We start from the raw sequence: 21,690 nt of genomic DNA, 5'->3' as shown, positions 1-21,690 counted from the left end.
TTCTTGGCTTGAGAGGTGTTTTCATTTGGATTCTCTTACAATTATGAAGTACTCCTAACAGCAGAGGCATAATTTTAAATTTTTCTTTTCTCCCTATTTCAAGTAATAAAAATTAGTTTGGAGGGAAACAAAGTATTCCTTGTAAATTTTATTTTTTGCTTTATGTTGCAGTATCTGAACGAAGTTCTGCTTAAATTGTGCTGGCTCAGCCTAAGTAATTTCAGACAGGTCTAAATATAATTTCACTGAATGTAAGTTATTCAAATACAAATCCATTTCTGTAGCTGAAGGATGGGGATGTTTATATCCTGTAATTTCTTATTAATGTCATTACTTTGTTTTTAGACTCAAAAAGAACTGAGTGGTAACTTCTCTCTTCCAAGGGTAGGTGAGAAAAATTTTTGTTAGTTAACTGCAGAAATTACTTCAGTTACCTTTTAAAGTTAAAAAGTTATGTCTAGCACAAATGCCTTAATCCATGAAGGTGTCCTAATTGACTGCACAGACACGTATAGGGTTTTAAGCTCGTATCAGGTCTCAGAGGTTATAACAAGTCCACTAATTTTTCAGTCACTGTCTTGTGAATCTCAAAAAAATAAATTATGAATGTTTGCATTGTCAAGGGGTCTATATAGGCAGTGGCCTTCCCCACAGTTACTACGATTTCACTACAAAATTGAGCCTTTTGTAAGTGGCCTGTTCTAAATTAACACAGCACACACCAATATTTTAAGTAATGTCCTATAAATATGCTGAAGTGACACATCTCAATCCTGTGTTTGATCCATGCCTTTTGCTATCCAAGAAAATGATGCGAATGTAAATTTGGATTGAAATTGTATATACAAGTACTAGATTTGAGATATTTCCTTTCACTTTTTCATTGGAAAATGTGCAGATTCAGCTTTTAGTGTGTGTAATTTTGTGATATCTTGACAAATTTTATAAAAACAAAACCAAAAAAACCTGATATTGTTGTATATTAACTTTTTTTTTCCCCAAAGTGTGAAGAAACACAAAATGAAAGAGTGTAAGGCTGTAGCTTTGCATGTGAGTTTCTGTTGCTTCTGGTGCACTAAAGTGGCAGGGAAATCCAGCCCCTCAAAGGCTGAAGTGCTTCTTAAGACTGTGAGCCTGCTTTCTTCAATATTGATTTTTTTTTTTTCATATGACTGGGTCTTTGTCAAAGAAAAATATGACAGGTGAGTGATAAATACGGCAGAAAGCAGAGAGTGAGTGCTTGAGCTGCTGTCCGTGCTGGTGGCCTCTGCAGGGCCAGTTGCTTAAACAGTGTCCCTTGATTTAGGTGGACAAAAAGAAGAAAACCCCCCCGTCCATCCACAGCTCTGGCTACCTTTCAGGAATCTTCCCCCTTCCCTTTTGCCCAGGCTTGACTCTTCCCGCTCTCCCCTTGCAGATAGCTGGAAAAAACAATACGTGCGTTACTGCCGTTTGTACACTGAGCTGAGCCCAAACCCACCAAACTCTCTGGAAAACCCCACAGACTTTGCTGGCTCAGGAGCCCGTTTCTCTCCGGGGCTTAAAGCGCTTAATCACCTTTGAATAGCTGGCAGGCCTAGTGCAGAGCCACACGTTTGTATTTGAGCATGCACCTACGTGTCCAACATCCTTTCTGATGCACCTTAGTCCATTTAAGCCAACCTTCAATTGGTCTGTCTTAAGATGGGTTGTATTCTAACAGTAGTCTGTTACTAAACATTTGGCAAGTCTTAGACCTTTCCTTGTCTAAAAATTCTCCCCTGTGCTTATTAAAGAATTTTGTTTAGGTTTGTCTTCATTTCTTCTGCTGAGAAATGAATGTTGAACTATTTCAAAACCCTACTCTGCCAAACCTCAGTAAGACTTTTCTTCTGTCAAGCTCGGACTATTGGAGCCTAAAGGCTTTTTAAAAGGGCAGGAAAGGAAGACTCAAGATGCCTTTTGTTCCCGATGGAGACCAGATAACGTTTTCCTATCGAGAGCAGCAGCAGCCTGGCTCCATGACTGATGCTCCTGGAGTTTAGCTGCGATTTGGGTGTCAGGGGGAGATAAAGCACGAGCATGAACAGAAACCAGTTGGCTTCCCTGCAGCCTTTGCTTCAGGCAGCGCTGCAGGCACGGAGCGACACGCTCGGCTCCCTCGTCCCAGACAGAGGAAGAGACTAAGCGTTAGCCACTCCTCTTTTCCTGAGCCATCCCACGGCCACGCTGTACCTGTAATCTTAAAAGCTTTCTTCTCTGCTGGCTTCAGCCTAGATAAACGTTGGGGTTATTTGGGGGGTCAGGGGGAAGGCAGTTCCCCCTGCAACCACCTCCACAAACTCCACTATGAAAATGCAGCAAACAAACCAACCCCAAAACCCAACCCCACACTGGACTTCAAGCTTTTAACTTGCTTAAGGTTAGCAGCGTATGAGCTAAGTAACAAGAAACTTGCAAATACAACTGAAATGGCAACATTTTTTAAGAGATTTAATTCTCTCCAGTTCTAAGGTAGTGCCTTGGTGAATACCTTCAAAGGTGATTATTGAGGTTTCTTTCTAGTAAAAGAAGTAACAATTCATTCATGTCTTCAAATAGGTGAAAGCAAAGGACAGGGATTTCACTCCTGGGGAAGGAGAAAGGTAGTTTTTATACAAACACAAATTGAATGCCTGTGGTCAAGTGACTCCACGCCTCCAAAAGACTTTAGATGCTTACAGAGTGTATGCTTGTAGGCTTTGTTCAGTTACCTAGAAAATGTGACAGGTCATTAAACTATGATCATCACAAAAATACCTCCAACCAACCACAAACCAGGTAAACTCTGTAACCAGCTTGGGGACACTTCCATTTGCTCATGAATTTTGCAGGAAGGCTGCAGTGACAGACACTGCTTCTCTGAAACATTAACATCGCTGCCTTGTGGTGCAGGAAAAACACAAAAGCACAAGAATCCTCAAAGAGAAAGGGTGAAGGACACTTTGGGATTCTTCTTTTTTTTTTTTTTTTTTGTGTTTCCTCACCCACATTTGAACCAACCTTGGCACACCTGTTCTAGCAAAAGCAAGCTTAACACCCAGCCTGTTACCACTCGCCTTTAACCCTAAATTAGAAGCTGGCGGAAGGGTTTGCCACTAACAGTCACATGTATTTATTTGGCTTCCATCTTTAAGTAAGCCTTCAAGGCCAGAGTTACATTACTAGTGTTAAAGTAGGAAAAGAAGTCAATAGCCAAATGTAGAGCTGTGTGCATCATTCCGCTCGTGCCTGAAGGAGGTGTCAGAGGACAGCCCTGTCAGGGCTCTTCCCCCAGCCCACTCTTCAGTCGCCAGCAGTAAAAGGGGGGGAGCCAAGTCTGCAGGAGGGAGGCCGAGAGCACGGGATCTCGGCACAACCACACTCGGAGCTTCAGAAATGAACTTCAGCAGCGCCTCAGTACTGAGCTGAAAAACTACATAGCTCTGTCCTAAAAAAAAAAAAATAAAACCAACCCCCAAGCAGAGCCAGGAAGACCATTATATTCAAAGCACTAGGTCTTGATCAGTATTTTGTACTATTCTACACAACAATGCATGTATTTCCTGGAGGAAATAAAACCCCACAAACTTCTATTGTAGAGAAAACAATTATCAAAGAGACCCAAACAAAACATAAGTATTCCTTGACCTTTACGATGAAGAATCAAAATGATTTTGCAGGAAGAAAAGATGTTAGAAAGAACTTAGAACTAAGATATTTAAAATGAAACAAGATCAGAAGCAGAGTGCCAAAATGCATTTACATGCTGTGTCTGATTCTGAAGGACAGAAAATTTAAACCTTAGCCAAGAAAAAATAGATCTAGCTTAATAAAGATACAAACAACTGCAAGCATGTGAAAGGATAATGCTGTAGTCCTTAGTGGAAATTCAAGTTGTTCAGATCAAGTAACAACATGATGCTTTTTTTTTTTTTTTCTAAATCAAGGTTTAAAAATAGATTTCCTGCCATAAGAAAACATTTTGGGGAAGTGGTGTACAAATAAGGCAGAAGTGTCAAAATAAATGACTAGTCAAACTAGTTTAGCACTAAGTCTAGCCTAGCACAACAAGTCACATATTAAACTGGCTATGTATTTTGTTTCTAAAGATGATGAGAAATACTCCCTTCAGGTCCCTCACAAAATTGTAACACATTGTCAGGATCAACGTGCCTGTCATTTTAGTTAATAGTGAATTTTGACCAAGTGATTGACACAAATGGTACGAGGATGAATGCCTCCATAAAATTATTATATTAATTGGACTGAAATTTTAATGGATCTGATGTTACTCTAAATTACTCTTCATATGTGTCAACTTTTTATAAACACAAAAGCTATCATGGGCTTTAAGCACTTTTTTTAGTTTGTCAGCTTTAAATCACTAGTGACTTTGTATATAGGATGAATGAGGTTAATTTAGATCCACTAGACGTCAAACTGCAGGATTAAGTCTGTGCAACATCCTGCTGCCATGCCAGTTTTATATTAAGTTGCCTCAAAACAAAACTCATCCTTTGCCCATCTTGCTGTTCAACCACTCCTAAACCATAAAAATAAAAATTTGAGCATCTTTTAAAACAATTTAAAATATAAAAAAAAAAAAAAAAAAAAAAAAAAACCAACAAAAAAAACCAAACAAAACAACAAAAAAACCTAACAGAACTTCATGTGACTTCACGGTGATTAAGCTTGGCTGAGTTTCTTACAGCAAGGGGGAAGGAAAAGCAGTGCTTGGGTTAGGAAGTCTCAGCATATGCCAAACTACCCTTCTTTCTCCAGTAGAAAGTTTCTGCATAAAGCAGATAAAAACACGATAAACAGCTCATGCAACAGCTGTGCCAGATGTAGCAATACTAACAGCTGTAACGAGCAAAGAGCAGAGTAACTCACAGCAAGCATTAAGAACCTCCAGCCATGGCTTTGTACAGTAGCAGCTGTAACACAGCACGTGTACTTTCATGTGGAAGCCTGGGGAAAGAATTAATGATCTGGTGGTCCTGTCTGACAGCTGGGGGAGCGTTCTGATCCGGCTGCACCGCCGTACACACCCTGGTGCCATGGTGAGGTGCAACAGTGGGCGCAACAGCTAGAAGTGAAAGGCAAACCATAAATGAAGCGTAGTGTAAAACCTTTTATAGCAAGATTGAGTTAGGGAAAAAAAAAAAAAAATTCCTAGTGAAGCATCCAGATAAATAACTGCTGCTTAAGCACTCCTAGCTCCTGTCCTAGGCAAGGAAGGTGGTGGTTGTCCCTTGGCAGCCACCTCTCTGTGTGGCTAGTCGCACCAGCACGCCCGGCCTTTCAGCAGGGTCCAGGGATTTGCAGGTGCTTATTCTACTGCAGGAACCTGCAAGTGTAACCTAACTTCTGTGGAGAAATGGCCGCAGTCCTGTCACTACTGCGGTGATAAAACTAGTCCATTCCAAGACTGGATATGCAAGGAAGAGCCTGCCTTCTAGGGCACACAAATTACGTATGATTCAGAGGATTTTTGTTTATTTGTTTCATTTACATCAATATAAATCTCTTTCGGTCAAATAGTAATAAAAAGGAAGTAGTCCCTGGAATTTCACAGTTTACAGTTCAACAGAATGTGTATATATAAAAATCTGTTACTATAGACTTAGCACAGGTGAAATCTGCAGAGGTACAGATGTAAGCCATAAAGCTGCAAGTCATGAACTTAGTAGTGTCACCGTTGCGGATTTAGCAGAACAGATGGTGAAATTTCTACAATATGTTGAGTGATCCCATGTATAGATCTCGAGCGTTCTTGTCCTATTAATGCCACGAGACGTATTCCTTTTACCGTATATTACATGATTTCCTAGAATTTACATCACTTTTTTTCCACCATAACTGCATTGGCATAGGTTTATTCTCTTAAATACAGCTTACCTGAGTAAGTCTTCAAGATTCTTCACAAGCTGGGACTTGAAAGGAGAAATACCACCATGAGGACAAGGAACAGTATTAATAGCGGTGGGCAGTTCATAGCCAAGACGTCCTCCCCTTTCTTTGTATACCATCACATTCCAGCTCTGCTTAACAGCTTCTACATAAAGTCTGACAGCACATGTGGTATTGTACATGCTTTATTAAAATGGTACTCGTATTTACAATATCTGCAGAAACAATCCCTCCCAAGTCTTGCATTCAGACAGACACACACACATACACACGCGCGCAGGCCCCTTCACTCTACGGGGGTGTGAAGGCTATGCTCCCAAAAGTTAGGCAGCTTCTGGAAGAGGAGGAAGGGTGAATTTTTTGTGTGTTTGTAATTACTTAAAAAGAAGCATGGGAGTATGCATTTGGCCATCACAATGCTAATTTAAGTATATGTAGTATTAACATATGGCAGTAACACTGAGTATTCCTCTTTTACATTCTATACACAGAATGACATCAAGGTTTTCCAGTCAACAGAACATTCTAACTTCAGTCTCAATGCTGCTTGTAGTGACTATGAAACCAGAATTTTGGGGCTGTCCCTTAAAACAATTCAAGTCTATGTAAGCGAAATAAGGCACAATTAAGATTTGATTTGATTTGATTTAGAGGATGAGAAAAGGGGGGAGAGGCAGGCTTCAGATAATAGCTGTTGCAGAGGAAACAGTTTTACCCAATCCTTTTGAGGAAAGGACGAATTTTACCCCCATCCTAATCTACATGGACTTCTCTTAGAGAACTGAAGTATTCTGCCAGGGCTACTAACACCCACATACAAAACGAAATTGAAAATTCACATTTTAACACCAGTTTCAGTAGTCTAACCTACTGATACTGATGTACATGAGTACGTCTTTAATGCTGAAGAAAGAAGACACACATGAAACAAGATTCAAACCTTCCACTGAGCTTGAAGACTCGCGTCTTTTAGAGAGCTTGCAATATTTACTATTTGAAGGCTTCAGCTTACTGATAAAAAGGAATAGCGGTTTTGCCTTTCAATCCCTGGCCCCTCTTCACTACTGAAGCCTAACCAGACATTACAAATAAACTGCAACAAAAAGTTTGGCAGCACAAATAATGTCTAGTATTCAAATCTTCATTTGTGAGTATATTATTTTCCTTGTACAAAACCTGTTGAATGTTTTTCGCAGCAGATGAACTGTACCCAAAGATGCAGGACATTCTGTGATGGGGAATAAAGAGGTTGCAGTTCCGAAGGCCCCTGACTTTGGTTGTTTACAAAGTTCATTCCTGTTTAGTGTGATCCTTGGTATCTTCCTCATCTGTGTATTCTGATGGTTCTTCCCCTGGTTTTAGGAGTCTACCTACGTAGTCATATTTTTCTGAAAAAGATTGATGATTCCATTACAATCAAATACAGCTGCATTTGCTAGTTAGTCTGCACTGCTGCAAATTCACTCGTTCTCCTGTACACTAAGATTCTGAACCTAAGTCATGGGCGTTGATGGCAATTTATCAGCAAGCTCAGCCTCCTAAAACATTCTTGCTACCCTTGCTGCTCACCTCCTTCTCTGAGTACTTTGTTTCAGTTCTGCAGCTAATCAGGCAAGCTTTATCACACAATGGCTGAAAACACTGTTATTAAAACCAGGCCGTTTTGATTGCAATTAATGTGAAAAATTACTCCCCCCTCCCTCCAGAGGCATACTTCCATACTTTTGAGAAATTACTTCAAAACAAATTTGTTCAACCCTTCATGCCAAGCCAACTCTTTAGTCCTGATCCTAATTCCAAAGCCAGCCAGCTCCAAGCAGTAGTTCCACCAGCAAAGCTACACTGAGATTCAAGAGTGAAATTCTGGGCTGAAGAACTGAGAAGGGAACAGTTTTCTTGTATAAAACTAAAAGTCTGGGAAAGCTCTAGTGGGATGTAGTGGAATCCTCTCTATGAAAGAAAGGCCTGAAATCCCTTGTCTTTTCCTAAGAAAGTCACATTGCATTATTAATGGTACTGTCAACGTCTCTTTAAAAGCTGCCCCAAGCCCAAATCATTCATTTCTATTATTTCCTTAAGCTAAAGATGTGCTGCTAATTTGAGAATTTACCTTTAAATTGCATTTCCCACTCTCTTACACTTTCCATCTGTACAGCATTTAAGTCCGATAGGTCATCATATTCATCTCTGAGTGCATCTTTATCTAGACAGAAAGTTGCTAGTCCCCTGGAGGCATCTCTGCCAGCAAATATTCCATATGGACCCTCTGAAAACAAAAAGACAAAATCGATACCTTCAAGCCTTTGTTTACAGTGACCAATCTCAGTTCTTTATATAGTCTGCCGAAGCCATACATTAAACTTCTGCAGTGAAGGGAACAGCAGCATTTTCAACGCCACAGCTGCTCGACATTCAGCAGCACTGCAACTCAAACTGAAGTATCACTGGGAGACAGTATCACTAGCCGAGAGAAGCAGAACCAGGAAAATAGCTTTGAAGGGATCTCTGGAAAAATCCCTGCCATGATGCAAGTGAGTTGATGTAAATTCCAAAGGGGCTGGAAGCTGGAATTCAAAAGAAATGCACTTCTATTAAGCAAAACATAAAATACAAGTCAGGCAGGAATAAAGGCAAACTGTATACACACCTTAATTAGAAATCCATTGAATTTTCTCAATAAATAGAACTTAAGAGTGCTAATGAATAATTCCGCTTCACTTATAGATCCACCACAACTTTCTGCATACTTGACAGTGCGTCTTTTGACACATTTCTTACTTCTGTAGAAAGAAGCTTATTTATTTGGAGCAGCAGATCACCCACGTACCTATCCTGTATTGTTCTTGAAAACTGCATAAATCTTCATGTTAAGAACATAAAGCTTCCTTTGTGCTTTTTGACTGATGCAAAGCAGCACAAATATGCTAATAGAATTTGGAGCAATGACTTTCAAATATTATTACAAAGAGAATGGAATGATTTGCAAACCAACAACTTCCAGGATGAGGTAGGTAACTGGCTTTCCCAAATTTTAATTCATCTAAAGAACTTGAAGCATATTGTTAACTTACATTTTCCTGACCTAAAAACAAATACCTTAATTCAGCTCAATTAAAAAAAAAAAACCCAAAACAAAACAGAACAACACTTTAAGATTTTCTGTGCTAACTGCAGCAACTAAGCAACAGGGAAATGCCGAAGGCATTCTAAAGAGTGCTCGCTACTTCAAGATAAATAGGCCAGAACCCTTCTCTGGTTTACCTCTCAGAAGACAACAGTGGCCATCAGCCTGAAGAAAAGGCAGCACCCATGGGCAAAATGAACACAAGCAAGTGGCAACACACTGTCCTTCACCCCCTCTATTGCCTGCTGTGGCACCTCAGACCTCTTCTGCACCAGGATGAGCCATGGGAAATCATTCAGAGAGGCTGGTTTCCTCCCAGGCCGCTTGCTCCAGCCGCCACACCTATCTGCTCCTGCTGGGCATTGCCTTCGGCGTTGAGACAGAGGCTGAACGCAGCAGAAAGAACTCCTGAAGCAGGGAACCCGAGTACCATATGGGATAGAAGAAACTACGTCCTCACCAGAACTGGTGTCGTCTCTCCGCCCCAGAGTGCTTGGCATTGTAAGTTGCTTACAGTCAAACCTGAGAACAGAAGGGTGGCTTGTGTGCCAAAGACAATTCCCTTGTCTCTCTGGAAATAAACCAACTGATTTAAAAGCAAAATTTCACAAGAAGTAGACATCAGAGAACTACCACCTGGAAGCTTGTGCTGTACAAATCTGGCCATAAGAGACAACCATAAAAATTAACACCATACCTGTGCTCATCCCCTCAGATACTTAGCTCCAGGAACGGCATTCACAGTAACCACCTCTGGGGTCTGGGACTACATTTATGCTACTGAAGAGAAACAAAGTCAAAAGGGCTTGGGAACTCCATCTTTCCTATTTGCGTCCCGAATTAGATGTTTATATGAAAAACAGGATCCAAAGACTGAAACCAAGCCTGTACCAAGATATTTACTCATTTTTGCATGCTCAGTCACTTCCCATAAACCAGGGTAAGAGATAGTGATGGCCCTCATCTGCAACATAACACAGAGCTTCTTCAAACAAAAAGTCTTGCTTCACTCCAAAACAGCTATCGTGCAAGTGATCAAGATTTTGATGTTCTGAGTGAAGAACATGGGAGCTACAAACAGCACTTACAAAGACCACACACAGTCAGTAAATCCTTAAGAGCAATTAAAAATTGCTACTTAACCCCCCCACCAACAATGTTTTGTCCTCAGTTTTTCCTTTCTCTGAAGTGTTTAAAACAAATGTTTCCATAAACTGTACTAGCTACTTGCATGATGTGTTTTCAAAATTTTGGCTAACCAGAGTTAGAGAAGCACACTGTTCCTGCTCCCTTCTACCTTGCCTGCATTTAGTGGTTTGTGGAGTTTTACAGCAGCTGCTGAGATGCCACCTCTTGGTCCACCAGCTTGACTCCAATTATTTCTATTAAGAAGAGAATTATATTGATCAGTATCAACCCCTGAACACCCTTACGTCTCAATAATATACTTAGTTGAAAGTATGAATGCTTTTAGAATGTATCAGTTTCCATTAAGATCAATGGATGCAAAATTTCTGCAAATATATTGTAATGTCAGATGTTATCGCACCAATATTATTTTCTTTTCTAAAATTGAATTTAAATGTTAATATTCCATTATGTTTACTACTGAAGTATTCAGGAGCCACAGAGAAACTATCAAGCCAGGTCCAAGCACTCAACAGAATGTTAGCTAGTAAAAAACAGCCTTTGGATTTGGAAGACAGCATCTCAAATTCCAGCTCTGCAAATGTAACTTAGAAGTGTGTCCCATTTTTTAATCCTTTACTAAAAGGCAAACATTGAATTATGATTATTTTTTAAAAAGTGCAAGCCTGGATTCACCTTAGTTGCAGGGTCGCTAAAGCAGAAGTTCAGAGATCTCAGTGTGAGCAATCTATTTCAAGATTTAAAGCTTCCATGCAGATACTTTTACACAGAGATTAAGTACAGTATTTTATATTAATACAGAATATACAGGTCTGGGGTTTTGCTATAAGCCCTAGTCTTTTATTCACTGTATATAAATACTGGTGCAACAGTATTTATAATAAAGGTGTTTTGCATATCAGATTTCATTGTGCTTGGAGCATCATCCAGGAAGGTCCCAACATAGGGAACCCTGGGGAGAAAAACGTGCTTCAAGAACATGATTCTGAGGTAAAGACATTAGTGCAATCCTAGACATACTCCCACAGAGCTCTTTCATGACCAGATGCAATTTACTCTGCAAGCCCTATCCAAAGTCCTCCTTTTCTTTCCTTTGTCTGCCTACCTATTTAGACTGGCTCCTGTTCTAAATAATTGATTGCACCATGACATGATAGACACACTGAAGAGATTGCAAAAAGAGATGCTATTAGTACAGGTATACATACCAAACTGATTTTGAGACCATCACATTTCAGCAGTTTGGTTCTGCTGTAGCCCCACATGAGCTGTCTGCATGGTCAAATATCTCTTTAAAAAGTTCTCCTCCCACTCCTATTTGGCATCTCACATAAACAAATGGAAAGTCAGGGAAGTGTCAAAACCCATTAAAACACATCTGCTACATGTTACTTGACTACACAGAGCTATGAGCCTTACATGAAGGAAAACTTTGTTCCCTGAAGCATGCTTTTCTTCCCATCATTGCTTTCACATATTAAAACGCTTTGTTTCAGAACCTTTGTTTATTTTAGCTCTGAGACCAAACAGTTACCAAGACTACATATTTGCCTACATATCTCCACATCTATACCACCATATTTATACACTGCCTTTCTCCCCCGTATAAAGTCCTCATTTACCTCACAACTCTACCCTGGATAAAGTATGCCTTTCCTCTAAGCTACAATGCATGCAAAATGTTGCTTCCCACCACTTGCAGATCCTCGCTTTCTTTCAGAATCCAGTTAAAAATCTGGCCGCCTTGATGAATTTGACATCTTGTTCCAGCCTGACATTCATCTTTATTCACAAATGAACTGGGTGGCTTGAGAATTGGCAAAAATCAAAGTATCTTCAGCCAGTAAAAATACCTTTCCAATTCCTGCACTCAGAGTTTCTGCATCTCCTAGCTCTGTTTTGGTTCTCAAATGAAGATTTAATTTCTCTTTGCAGATACCCTAAAACAACAGCAGGCAAGGAAAAATAACATTAAAGCACTGTATTTAAAAATTTGAGATATGAAGCTGTCCAAGCTGAAGTTTTTATCTGGAAGCACTGCTTCTAGTCACTTGCTCCAAAACTGGCCAAACTGGATCTTGTAACAGCACATGTTTCAATTTTCAACCTGTTTGGCCAATAGTTCCCCCCAGCAAAACCTATGCTGGCATTCAGCTTTTGAGTAGATATTCTTGGCTTACCAAAGAGGCTATCTGACCAGTTCTACACAGCTTTGCAGAACAGCCCTGACTGTTGCTCCAAGACTAGTAACAAAGGTGATCATCCTACACTGAACTTTGGATTGCTCCAACTGTTGGCACAGGGACTGCAACCAGTCACACTGTCACATGTGGACTTTATATCTAACAAGGTGATTTGTAATCTAAGAATTGTATTCACTTGCACGAGGCCCATACAAGTTCTTCAAAGAAGCCACACAGGTTAACAAAGTTCAGTTTTAAACCAGCCTTGGTTTCGTCTAGCAGTCAAAAAGCACTTCCAAGCAATCACCAAATATGCAAAGCCTAGCAGATGTTCTTTGCATCTGTGGGCTTCATGCAGTCACTGGAAATACAACCCAGTTTTGTCTGAAGCTTAGAAATTCATGGACAACACTTCTTAAACTGCAGACGAGAATAAAGGCTAATCTCTCCTTTAATGTAAGTTAAAGGAACAAAGGGAGCCAGACCACAAAATTATTGACAGCTGCACTATTCTACCACTGTGTCTACCTTTTCCACTCCAAATCAAAGTAACATCTCTACTGTCTGTTTAAAATTTTCCATCTGAACCCTGCCATGTGTTTGTTCAGTGTTGCATCTTTTATGAGGGAATGAAAAAGATACAAATTAGACAAATCCATTTTGAGATGCAGCTTGAAAGCTGAAGCTTTCTAATAACATTTATCACTGGGAATTCAAGGTGACATAATTTTAACTTTACTGCTCCAGATTTACATAAAAGGAAAGATGTGGGTCATTTTAAGTTACAACTTGCATTGAAGTAAGTGTTCTTAGGAGAGTGATCCACAAAGTCTACCAGCTAAGATGGGAACTGCTTAGAAAGAGGGGTCTAAGCTCAACTTCTTAGGCACAAGACCAGAGGGCTTCAGTTTCTCTTTCACTTGCTTCCTTTTTAACTCTGGGAAAAAAAGTGCCAGAATCAATGACCCAATTTCAACTAAAGGGGCAGCCCTGTAGTTCAGTAGTCTGGAGATGCCTGGAAGACAGCTCTGCACTTGAGGAGGACCTAGATCCTACATGCTCTGGTCACTGGTTTATTTCATAATAAGGCAGGCAAATGCTGGCCAAGTTTTTTGATTAAATGGAAGAGAGCTTCACTGCCATGTACCAGATTTAACATCTATATGTCATTAACAATGATGCCACTATCACATCCCAATGTATCCTGCTTTGAGCATACCTGCTTGATCAGGCCCCTCAAACCTTCCAGGTGACTGGAACCTGAATGGTTTAAATAGGAACTAGGGATTTACACAGACCTTTTATCAAGCACACAGTTGTTCAAGTTTTGAGGAATATATTCAGGTTATTAAAAAAGGGGGGGAAAAAAAAGACTTAGATTGCTGACAGACACAGAAAGCAGAAGCAGAGGAGACAGTGATGCATCTTCCTGCACAAAACCACTTTACTGCCCCCTGCTCTCTGTGAGCATGGGCTGAGGGCTTAGAAAAACCCCTTCAACCTGGTGGCAAAGGCACTACTCCGTTTCATCAGAAGTATGGAAACAACCTCTTGCCAATATATATACACCTCCTTAGTTTTACTACTACTGGTAGGAACTTAGCTTTTTTTATCCAGAAATGCTGTTTCTTGGAAAAGCTGAGTCCCGAAGCAAGACAGACCTCCATTACACAGACACAAAAGAGCTGACAAAGACAAAAAATAGAAGTTACACACCTTACAGGAAGCACCTCTTTCCCCTGTCTGATCCTCCACACTTATCTGCAAACCCTCGGCCTGTTGTATTAAGATAAGGCCACCCTTAACAGAATTCTCCAGATATAGCATATAAGATGTCCCTCCTGCAACATTTCACTCTAAATATACCCTTGTAAAGGATGTATTGAAAAGCATCGGTGCCACCTTTTAAATGGAGAGACAATGAAGTTTACAGCACTCAATTCCAAAGGAAGCCTAACAGCATCAGATGGGAAAAAAAATGACAGCCATTTACTACAGAATTTTTCACAGTATTTAACATCCAAAATCACAGTTCTTAACTGGATTTGCAACATGAAATAAAGGTAATTTTTCCCTCATGAAAAAATGAATTATGATGGGAATTTTTGTGGAAGGAACTACTACTACCTCATCTATTCCTCTTAGCAAACTGGGAAGCAGAAATCTTCATGACACTTTGAAAGACAAGAATGGAATAAGAACTAAGTTGACAGTGACAATGTGTTGCAGTAAAGGAAAGTCAGGAAATTGATTTTTTAAAAATCATGAAACATTAAAAACCAAGAAATGACGCGGAACAGTTGCATACACCGTATTGCATATAATCTTGCTTTGTCATGCTCAAAGCCATATATTTTTCATCCCTGCTTACAGCATTATCTTAGCATGCCAATTTAAAGGCTAAATATTAAGACTGGCTAACACAACTTTAACTCTTACTATGTCTTTCTATTGACCAATATAGTAACAGGAATCTTGACACAAACATGAAATTAAATGAACCAGTAAAAACTGTCTCTCATTATAAGGACATAAAACCAACACAGCACACACTAAAGGTACTAAATGTTAGACTCTAAGTCATGAGATGTGGTTACAGATGGGGAAATCATCCCAGAACAACTTCTGTGAAACTGGTTACCTGATATTTTCACTAGTGAGCCCCTAATTGTTTACTTTACTTCTTTTAGAGTTTGCGGGTGAAAAAGGAAAAGGCAATTAATTAAAATTAATAACCATGCAAGGCATTCTAGGACACTTACTCATATGGGCACAAACAGAGATGGTATTTAATACAAGTAAGAGTGAAGTGTTGAAAGAAAAGGTATACTTGCAGGACAGAGGACTATTCCAGGAAGCAGAATCTTGGAAAAGAAACTGGCAAGTGAAGTTTTAATTTAAGAGTTCAATGCAAGCAAAGTGATTTTTGAAGGCAGAGACAGTTAAATGTGCGATACAACCTTTTCTTGCTCCTAGCTAAAATGCATTAGACATTCCAAAGACTACAAGGATACCAACAAGATGAATTGTGGAAAGCTTAAAGAAGATAATATGAGAAAAAAAACCCCAAATTTGGAAAACATTTTGATAAAATGTTGAAGAAACTGAAGTTTTCAATCATGGCTATTTGAATGGATGACTTCAACAATCTACCACTTTTTAAAAATATCTTTATGTATGTGAAGGGGTCTTCAGTAGAACAGACCAAAGTATAACAGGATTCTGTGGATGGAAACAGGACAGCTTCTGATAAAATAAGAAACTTGGTGGGAATTTTAATGGAATCTCAACCACTGGATAGTAATCTGGACTAGATGACAATTCTGTGCATTTTAAGTCTTCTGCTCTAAGTAGAAAAATAAGGAACTCCTTTGCATCCAAACTACACTGAAGGAAAAAAAAATAATAGACCTTCATTTCAAAAGATCAGAAGCTTTCCAAGACAGCCACATTATTCAGCATTAACCCAGCAGTCAGGACATACTTAAGATTTGACAGTGAGCCCTCAGACCATGCTTTCTGCTGAAGTACTATTTCGCATCTGTACCTCAACAAAGTACAAAAGGCTCACAGTCCGAGCCTGCAGTGTCAGCAAAGCCAGTGCCCTCAACTGTTTCTTCCGTTAAACAAAATTTGGCCATGCCTTTGTTGGTACACTTTGCACTTCTCTTGCCATACTCCAGCTATGAGGCATAAAATTACCAAGAGAACTGCTGCAAACATCTGGCTACTCTGACTGAAGTCTTTCTGAAAAGGCATCAACCAGCTTTACTGTAGTTGTGTTTACTGAAGAAGTAGATGACTTCTTCACCTAACTTTTCTCAGATCTTTTAAGGCCTGCAAACTACCTACTAGGGTTTTTTATTTTCAGCTACAAAACAGCTGTAAGAAAACATTCCCCAACATGCTTCTGTACAGGGAAACCACATCAGAATGATTCAAAAACCAACACGTTTGGCAGAAAACACACAGATGATGATGCACAGGTTGAGCATCACTATTCTAATGTGCGTGGTCCCAAGTAACAGAGATCTGATAGATGATGTCAGTTCTGTTATAAAAAGGCAATCTTTCACTACAGGGAAAAAAAAAAACAAAACGTCTTTGTGCCTCCCCACAAAAAGCTGGAAGCACTGCTTTAGGGAAACCAGCTGCTGCCAGTTATCAAAAAAGCAGACTGATGTCCTAGAACATAAAGCTTTAGCTTCCTCACAATAATTGACCTCCAGAGGTTGACAAAGTGAACCAGTGATGATATCTGAGAGAGCTTGAGACAGTTGGGGTTGTTCAGCCTGCAGAAGGCTCCAGGGAGATCTTACAGCAGCCTTCCAGTACTTCAAGGGGGCTACAGGAAAGCTGGGGAGGGACTATTTATCAGGGAGTATAGGGATAGGGCAAGGGGTAACGGTTTTAAACTGAAAGAGGGTAGATTCAGATTAGATCTAAGGAAGAAACTCTTTCCTGTGAGGGCGGTGAGGCGCTGGCCCAGGTTGCCCAGAGCAGCTGTGGCTGCCCCCTCCCTGGAAGGGTTCAAGGCCAGGTTGGACGGGGCTGGGAGCAACCTGGGCTGGGGGAAGGTGTCCCTGCCTGTGGCAGGGGGCTTGGAACTAGACGGTCTCTAATGTCCCTCCCAACCCAAACCATTCTGTGATTCTATGATCTACAATGGAGAGTCTAAATTTTAATTTATGTTTGATACACAAAAGAGCTAAATGGAATGTTTAGATTATGGTTCAGTATTATTTCATGGAGTAGTTTATGAAGCAATCTGTCAACTTACTGGTGTTTTAAGTTTCATGTAGCCTATGTATTAGCTGCATTTTGTATCAGCACATAGATCTCAGTTTAAAAACCCCTCAAGTGAGAGAAACAAAAGAACTAGCCCAATTAAATGTCATCAAAGCTGCAGCACACCAGACTGCATTTTCTCAGCTTTACTGCTCAATAAACAACAGAAGGCATGACAAAGTAGCTTAGATTCCACTGTTAACTTTTACAGTACCCAGTCAGAAAAGCATTCTGATTCAATTATGGCAGTTTCAATTTCTGCGACTGGTAACAGAGCTGGTACCGCAAACCTTGAGGGTAACAAGAGTTACAAAACACTAGCCCAGTTCAACTGTACAACTGCTTGTCACTTCCCTGGTAAGAACCAAGGACTTGTAACATGCCAGTTCTGTATTTTTCTTTTGTAACCCATGATTATTAAAAAATAATAATTACTTAACTTGAACTATTTCCTGGGGGGGGGGGGGGGGGAAGTATTCTCTCTCTCCTCCACACCTCATACAAGGATGCTTGCCATATCTACTATGAAAACTTCTGCCTAATTTAATTAGATCCAGTTTTCCAAACCACCATTGTTTAAGGAAGAAAATTATCAGCAGTCATAACCCTCATTTCCTTTGGCACCAGAGGTGAACACAGTGCTCACTAGTAAGCTTATCCACCTCATTATTACAAACAACAGTTAGTATGAGAAAATATGCTGCAGTTTCACAATCTACACTGTAAATATGGGAACACAGCATTGCCTTTGAAGCACTTTTCTGAGCCTTTGAAGAATATAGTTCCGCTCAAAAGAACTGTATTGCCTGTCTTTCTGTTTAAAAGGTTAGGTTGATTTCTGCATTCTTCTCAACGGCAGCAACATATCAATCCCTGGGCTCTCCCTGTTTGCCTCTATCCTGACTAAAACTCATATTCAATATGGTATTTGCAGCTAAATAAATAATCAGCTGGGTTTTTTTCTTTCCTGAACCATAAGAGCTAGAATGAAGGAAGCATTGCTCAGTTGCACTTGAGAAACCTACTAGGAAAGACAGAAAGAAAAAAAAATAATTAAACATTGCACATCCAAATGCAGGCAACTAGAAAGATGGAAGTGTGACAGATGCCTGAATAGAACCCAGACCCGTTCTGCATCACCTGTTCAACACTCCGTTAGGCCCCGGGCGGGCGGGCCTAGCCAGGGGCTGCGGAGAGCGGCGGCCGGGGCCGGGTGGCCGCTCGCACCGCTGACACCAGCTCGAGCAGCCGGCGGCCCTTCCCACGCGTGAGGCCGGCGAGCACGGAGCCGGTCGCCCGAGATAAACCTGGGGGCCGGGGTGAGGCCTCCCCAAAACCCACCGCACCACCCCCCGACCCCCCTCTCCCCTCAGGTGGGGCCGAGGCCCGGGCGCCGGCTGCAAGCAACCCCCGGCGGCAAGGCAGGGACAGGCCCGTCGCGGCCGCTCCCCGCCATCCCCCCTGGCCCCACCCGCGGGACGCGGCGGGCAGCTACGGGGGCGGCGCGGAGCTCCCGCCCGGCACGGCGGCTGCCGCCGAGGGACACCCCCCTTCCCTCCCTCCCCCACGGCCCCGGCGTCTCACCGGGCCCGTAGAACTTGCTGCCTTTGGTCACGTCGAAGACTTTGCCGTTGACAGCCAGGAGGATGCGGGGGTTGCGGGCCCCGTCGAACTCGCGCAGCTGCTCCAGGGAGAAATCCCGCCGCTTCATCCGCGGCAGAGCGGCGGCCTGGCTCTGCCGAGCCGCGCCCCCCGGCCCGTTCCGCGTCCCCCAGCGCAGGTACAGCCGGTAGGCCGCCAGCAGCGCCAGCGCCAGCAGCCCCACGTTCAGCAGCATCTCGCCGCCCACCGCCGCCGCCGCGCCGGCCGGCGGCTCCCCCGCACCCCCGCCCGCCGAGCCGCCGCCGCCGTCGCTGCTCCCCTCAGTCCTCAGCCTCCCCTCCCCATCGTCCGCCATCACTGCTCGGCTCCGCCCCGCTCGCGCCCGCGAGGACGCGAGGCGACCGCCCCGCGCTCCCGCTCCCGCTCGCGCCCCCACCCGCCGCTCCGGCTACGCTCGCTTCCCATTGGCCCACCCCCCCCACATCCCACGGCCGGGGGCGGTGCCAATCCCCGGCAGGCTCGCGCCCGGCGGGCGAATCAGACGCGGACACGCCCCACCGCGCTCTCCGCTCGCGAGAGGTGCCGTGGCCGCCGCCGCCGCTAGCGCGCATGCGCGGCCAGGTGGCGTTGGCGGGAGGCTGAGGGGAGGGAGGTGTCTCGGGCGGCGCGGCCGCCACAGCGGCTCTGGCCCCGCTGCTCCTCAGCGGAGCCGCCGCCGTCTGCAACAGCAACAGCAGAGCGCGGCGGAGGGAGAGCGGCGGGGATAGCGCGTTAGAGCCGCGGGGCGCGGGTGCTTCCGCTGCCGCGGCAGAGGGTCGAAGGCCGGCAGCGCCGGGTGCAGGCGCGTTGCGTGGCGCCCTGTCGGCGGCCGCTGAGGGGGCGGTGCGTCTGCGGAGGGCTGCGGCGGGGAGGAGGTGGTTTTGCTGGCCGCCGGGGGGAATGTGGCCTGCCCCTGAGGTGACGCGGCGGCCGCTCCTGGAGGGAAGCCTTGGGGACGTAGCTCAGGGGACTGATGGGTGCATTTCACTGCTTAGGGTATGCACGCCCTTCCATTTTTGCTGTCAGAAAACGTGAGGATTACAAGCAGTAGGCTACAAGCAGTAGGCTAATCCACTAGAATTATTCATTGTGCTGTGAGGTGTAGTAGTGGCGGTATGTAGATGGCGTTAGCATATCTTGTTAAGTGCAACCCATCACCCGGGAGTGAGTTTGTTCAGTTAGGTGAGGAGAAAGACTTCAAACTTTTAGTATTTTCAAGGAAAGAGTGGGTGCACGTACATCATCCCAGTAGGATGACATCTGCAGAGAAGTCAAGGACCTAGGCAGAATTTAGCCCTTTTGTTCCTCTCATCTTGTGAATGTGGTCCCAAACAACACTGACTGTCTCGCCAGATGATGCAGAAGAGCTGCACTACAAACGCATAACTGGGCCTGGGGAATGTGAACCGGCTCTGCTACTCTCCCTGGAGTTCGATTGTGATAGAAGTACTTTGGACCTGAGAAACATTGTTACTACACGTAACTGCATGGTGCTGAAGCATCCCTGCGTAATAACATCAGCTTTAAGAATAATTCACCATTACCTAACTCAGGCACAGAAGCTGGAAAACACAAGTGTTTTCACAGAGGGTGGTAGACAGTGCAGGAGGCTCAACCCAGTGGAAAATAATATTAACTATACTTAGCCTTTACATAAAGCTTTGTGTTTTCAACACCCTGTGTAATGATTAGGTGTTTAATCTGCCCTCTGAGCCAGTTCAGTAATGACTGCCTCTGTAGAGAAACAGGATGAAGTTCTTGCCAGTTAAGGACTTGCAATTAAAATGCTACTACCATTCCTCTTAACCAGGCAGGCACTGTTTAATATATGTATAAGTAAACACTATTAAGAAAGTCCTTTTATCTCAACAAGTCACATCTTGATTGTGGTTAACAACAGTTTTTATCACAGAATCCTCATATGTTTGGATTGTCTGGTCACAGCTATGCTGCAGGTCAGAAAAAGATGGAGTTGTACTCTTATCCCCAGATATCCTTTCCTTGTGAGTTTAATGTAGGTTTTCCACAACATTTTACTATGTTCTCTTACCTTCCTTTGTATTTTAAAGATGGGTCCAGAAAACAAAAACAAGTAGTAAGAGATGTGAAGTACTTTCACTCATCTTCCTACCAAGGTCTTGTCTCTAAATTCATACAGACTGGCTAAATAATTCTAGATATTTATTTGAAAGCATGTGGTTTTCCACAGCATAAATGTGGTGGTCTGATATATTCTGGAAGGAATACTTTCAGAGATCAGCATAGCTACCATAAACGTTCTAGCCTTCATTTGTCTGTTCTGGATGATTTAAGAGATTATCTTGCTACCTGGGCTTGGCTAGGGTACCTTGATTTGCTTCTGTGAGCCTTGGATCTAGCACAGCAAAATGGTGGCTATTTTTGATCTCCAGATAAGAGCTGGAAACCAAGAGGAGTTCCAGGAACCCACCTTAGGGAAATAAAATCACTTGAAAGACCATGTTCAGAGGAATTTTACCTGAAAGAATTTAAACACCAAAAAATAGACAGATATATTAGAATACTTATTCATATGCAATCTCATCTATTGATACTTGATTATCCTCTAGTTCTTGGAAGTTAATAGCCATTAGCTTTCATAGCAATCTCTCTGCCATATCTGACATTTGTTCTATCAACAAGGGAAAAACAGTAGTATCTTTTAAAGTTACTTGCTTGCTGGTGTTAGGCACCAGTCTACATTTTCTTCAGAATAGAGACCTGTTATAATGTGTCAGGTATATGACTGACTATTGCACCTTTGTCCTAAGAATTTCACAGATGGATCAGCTGACACCTCCTTCATTCCACATATGAAATAATTCTCTAATATTTTTTTTTAGAAAGAAGCAGATAGGATGCCTCTGGATGACT

General features: G+C 42.5%; 1 protein-coding gene across 1 annotated transcript; it reads right to left on the bottom strand.

The window, feature by feature from the left end:
• Positions 1-6,082: 6,082 nt before the first annotated feature.
• PGRMC2 (progesterone receptor membrane component 2) lies at positions 6,083-19,153 on the bottom strand. The gene is made up of 3 exons (XM_042797056.1): positions 18,742-19,153; positions 8,024-8,179; positions 6,083-7,301 (listed from the first exon to the last, which is right to left on the bottom strand). The coding sequence occupies exons 1-3, from the start codon at positions 19,112-19,114 to the stop codon at positions 7,204-7,206; spliced, it is 627 nt and encodes a 208-aa protein (XP_042652990.1). The 5' UTR covers positions 19,115-19,153; the 3' UTR covers positions 6,083-7,203.
• Positions 19,154-21,690: the final 2,537 nt, after the last annotated feature.

The sequence above is a fragment of the Tyto alba genome, unplaced genomic scaffold (genome assembly GCF_018691265.1).
Source record: "Tyto alba isolate M040663 unplaced genomic scaffold, T.alba_DEE_v4.0 Super-Scaffold_23, whole genome shotgun sequence".
NCBI lineage: Eukaryota > Metazoa > Chordata > Aves > Strigiformes > Tytonidae > Tyto > Tyto alba.
This window is presented reverse-complemented; position numbering and strand designations above follow the sequence as displayed.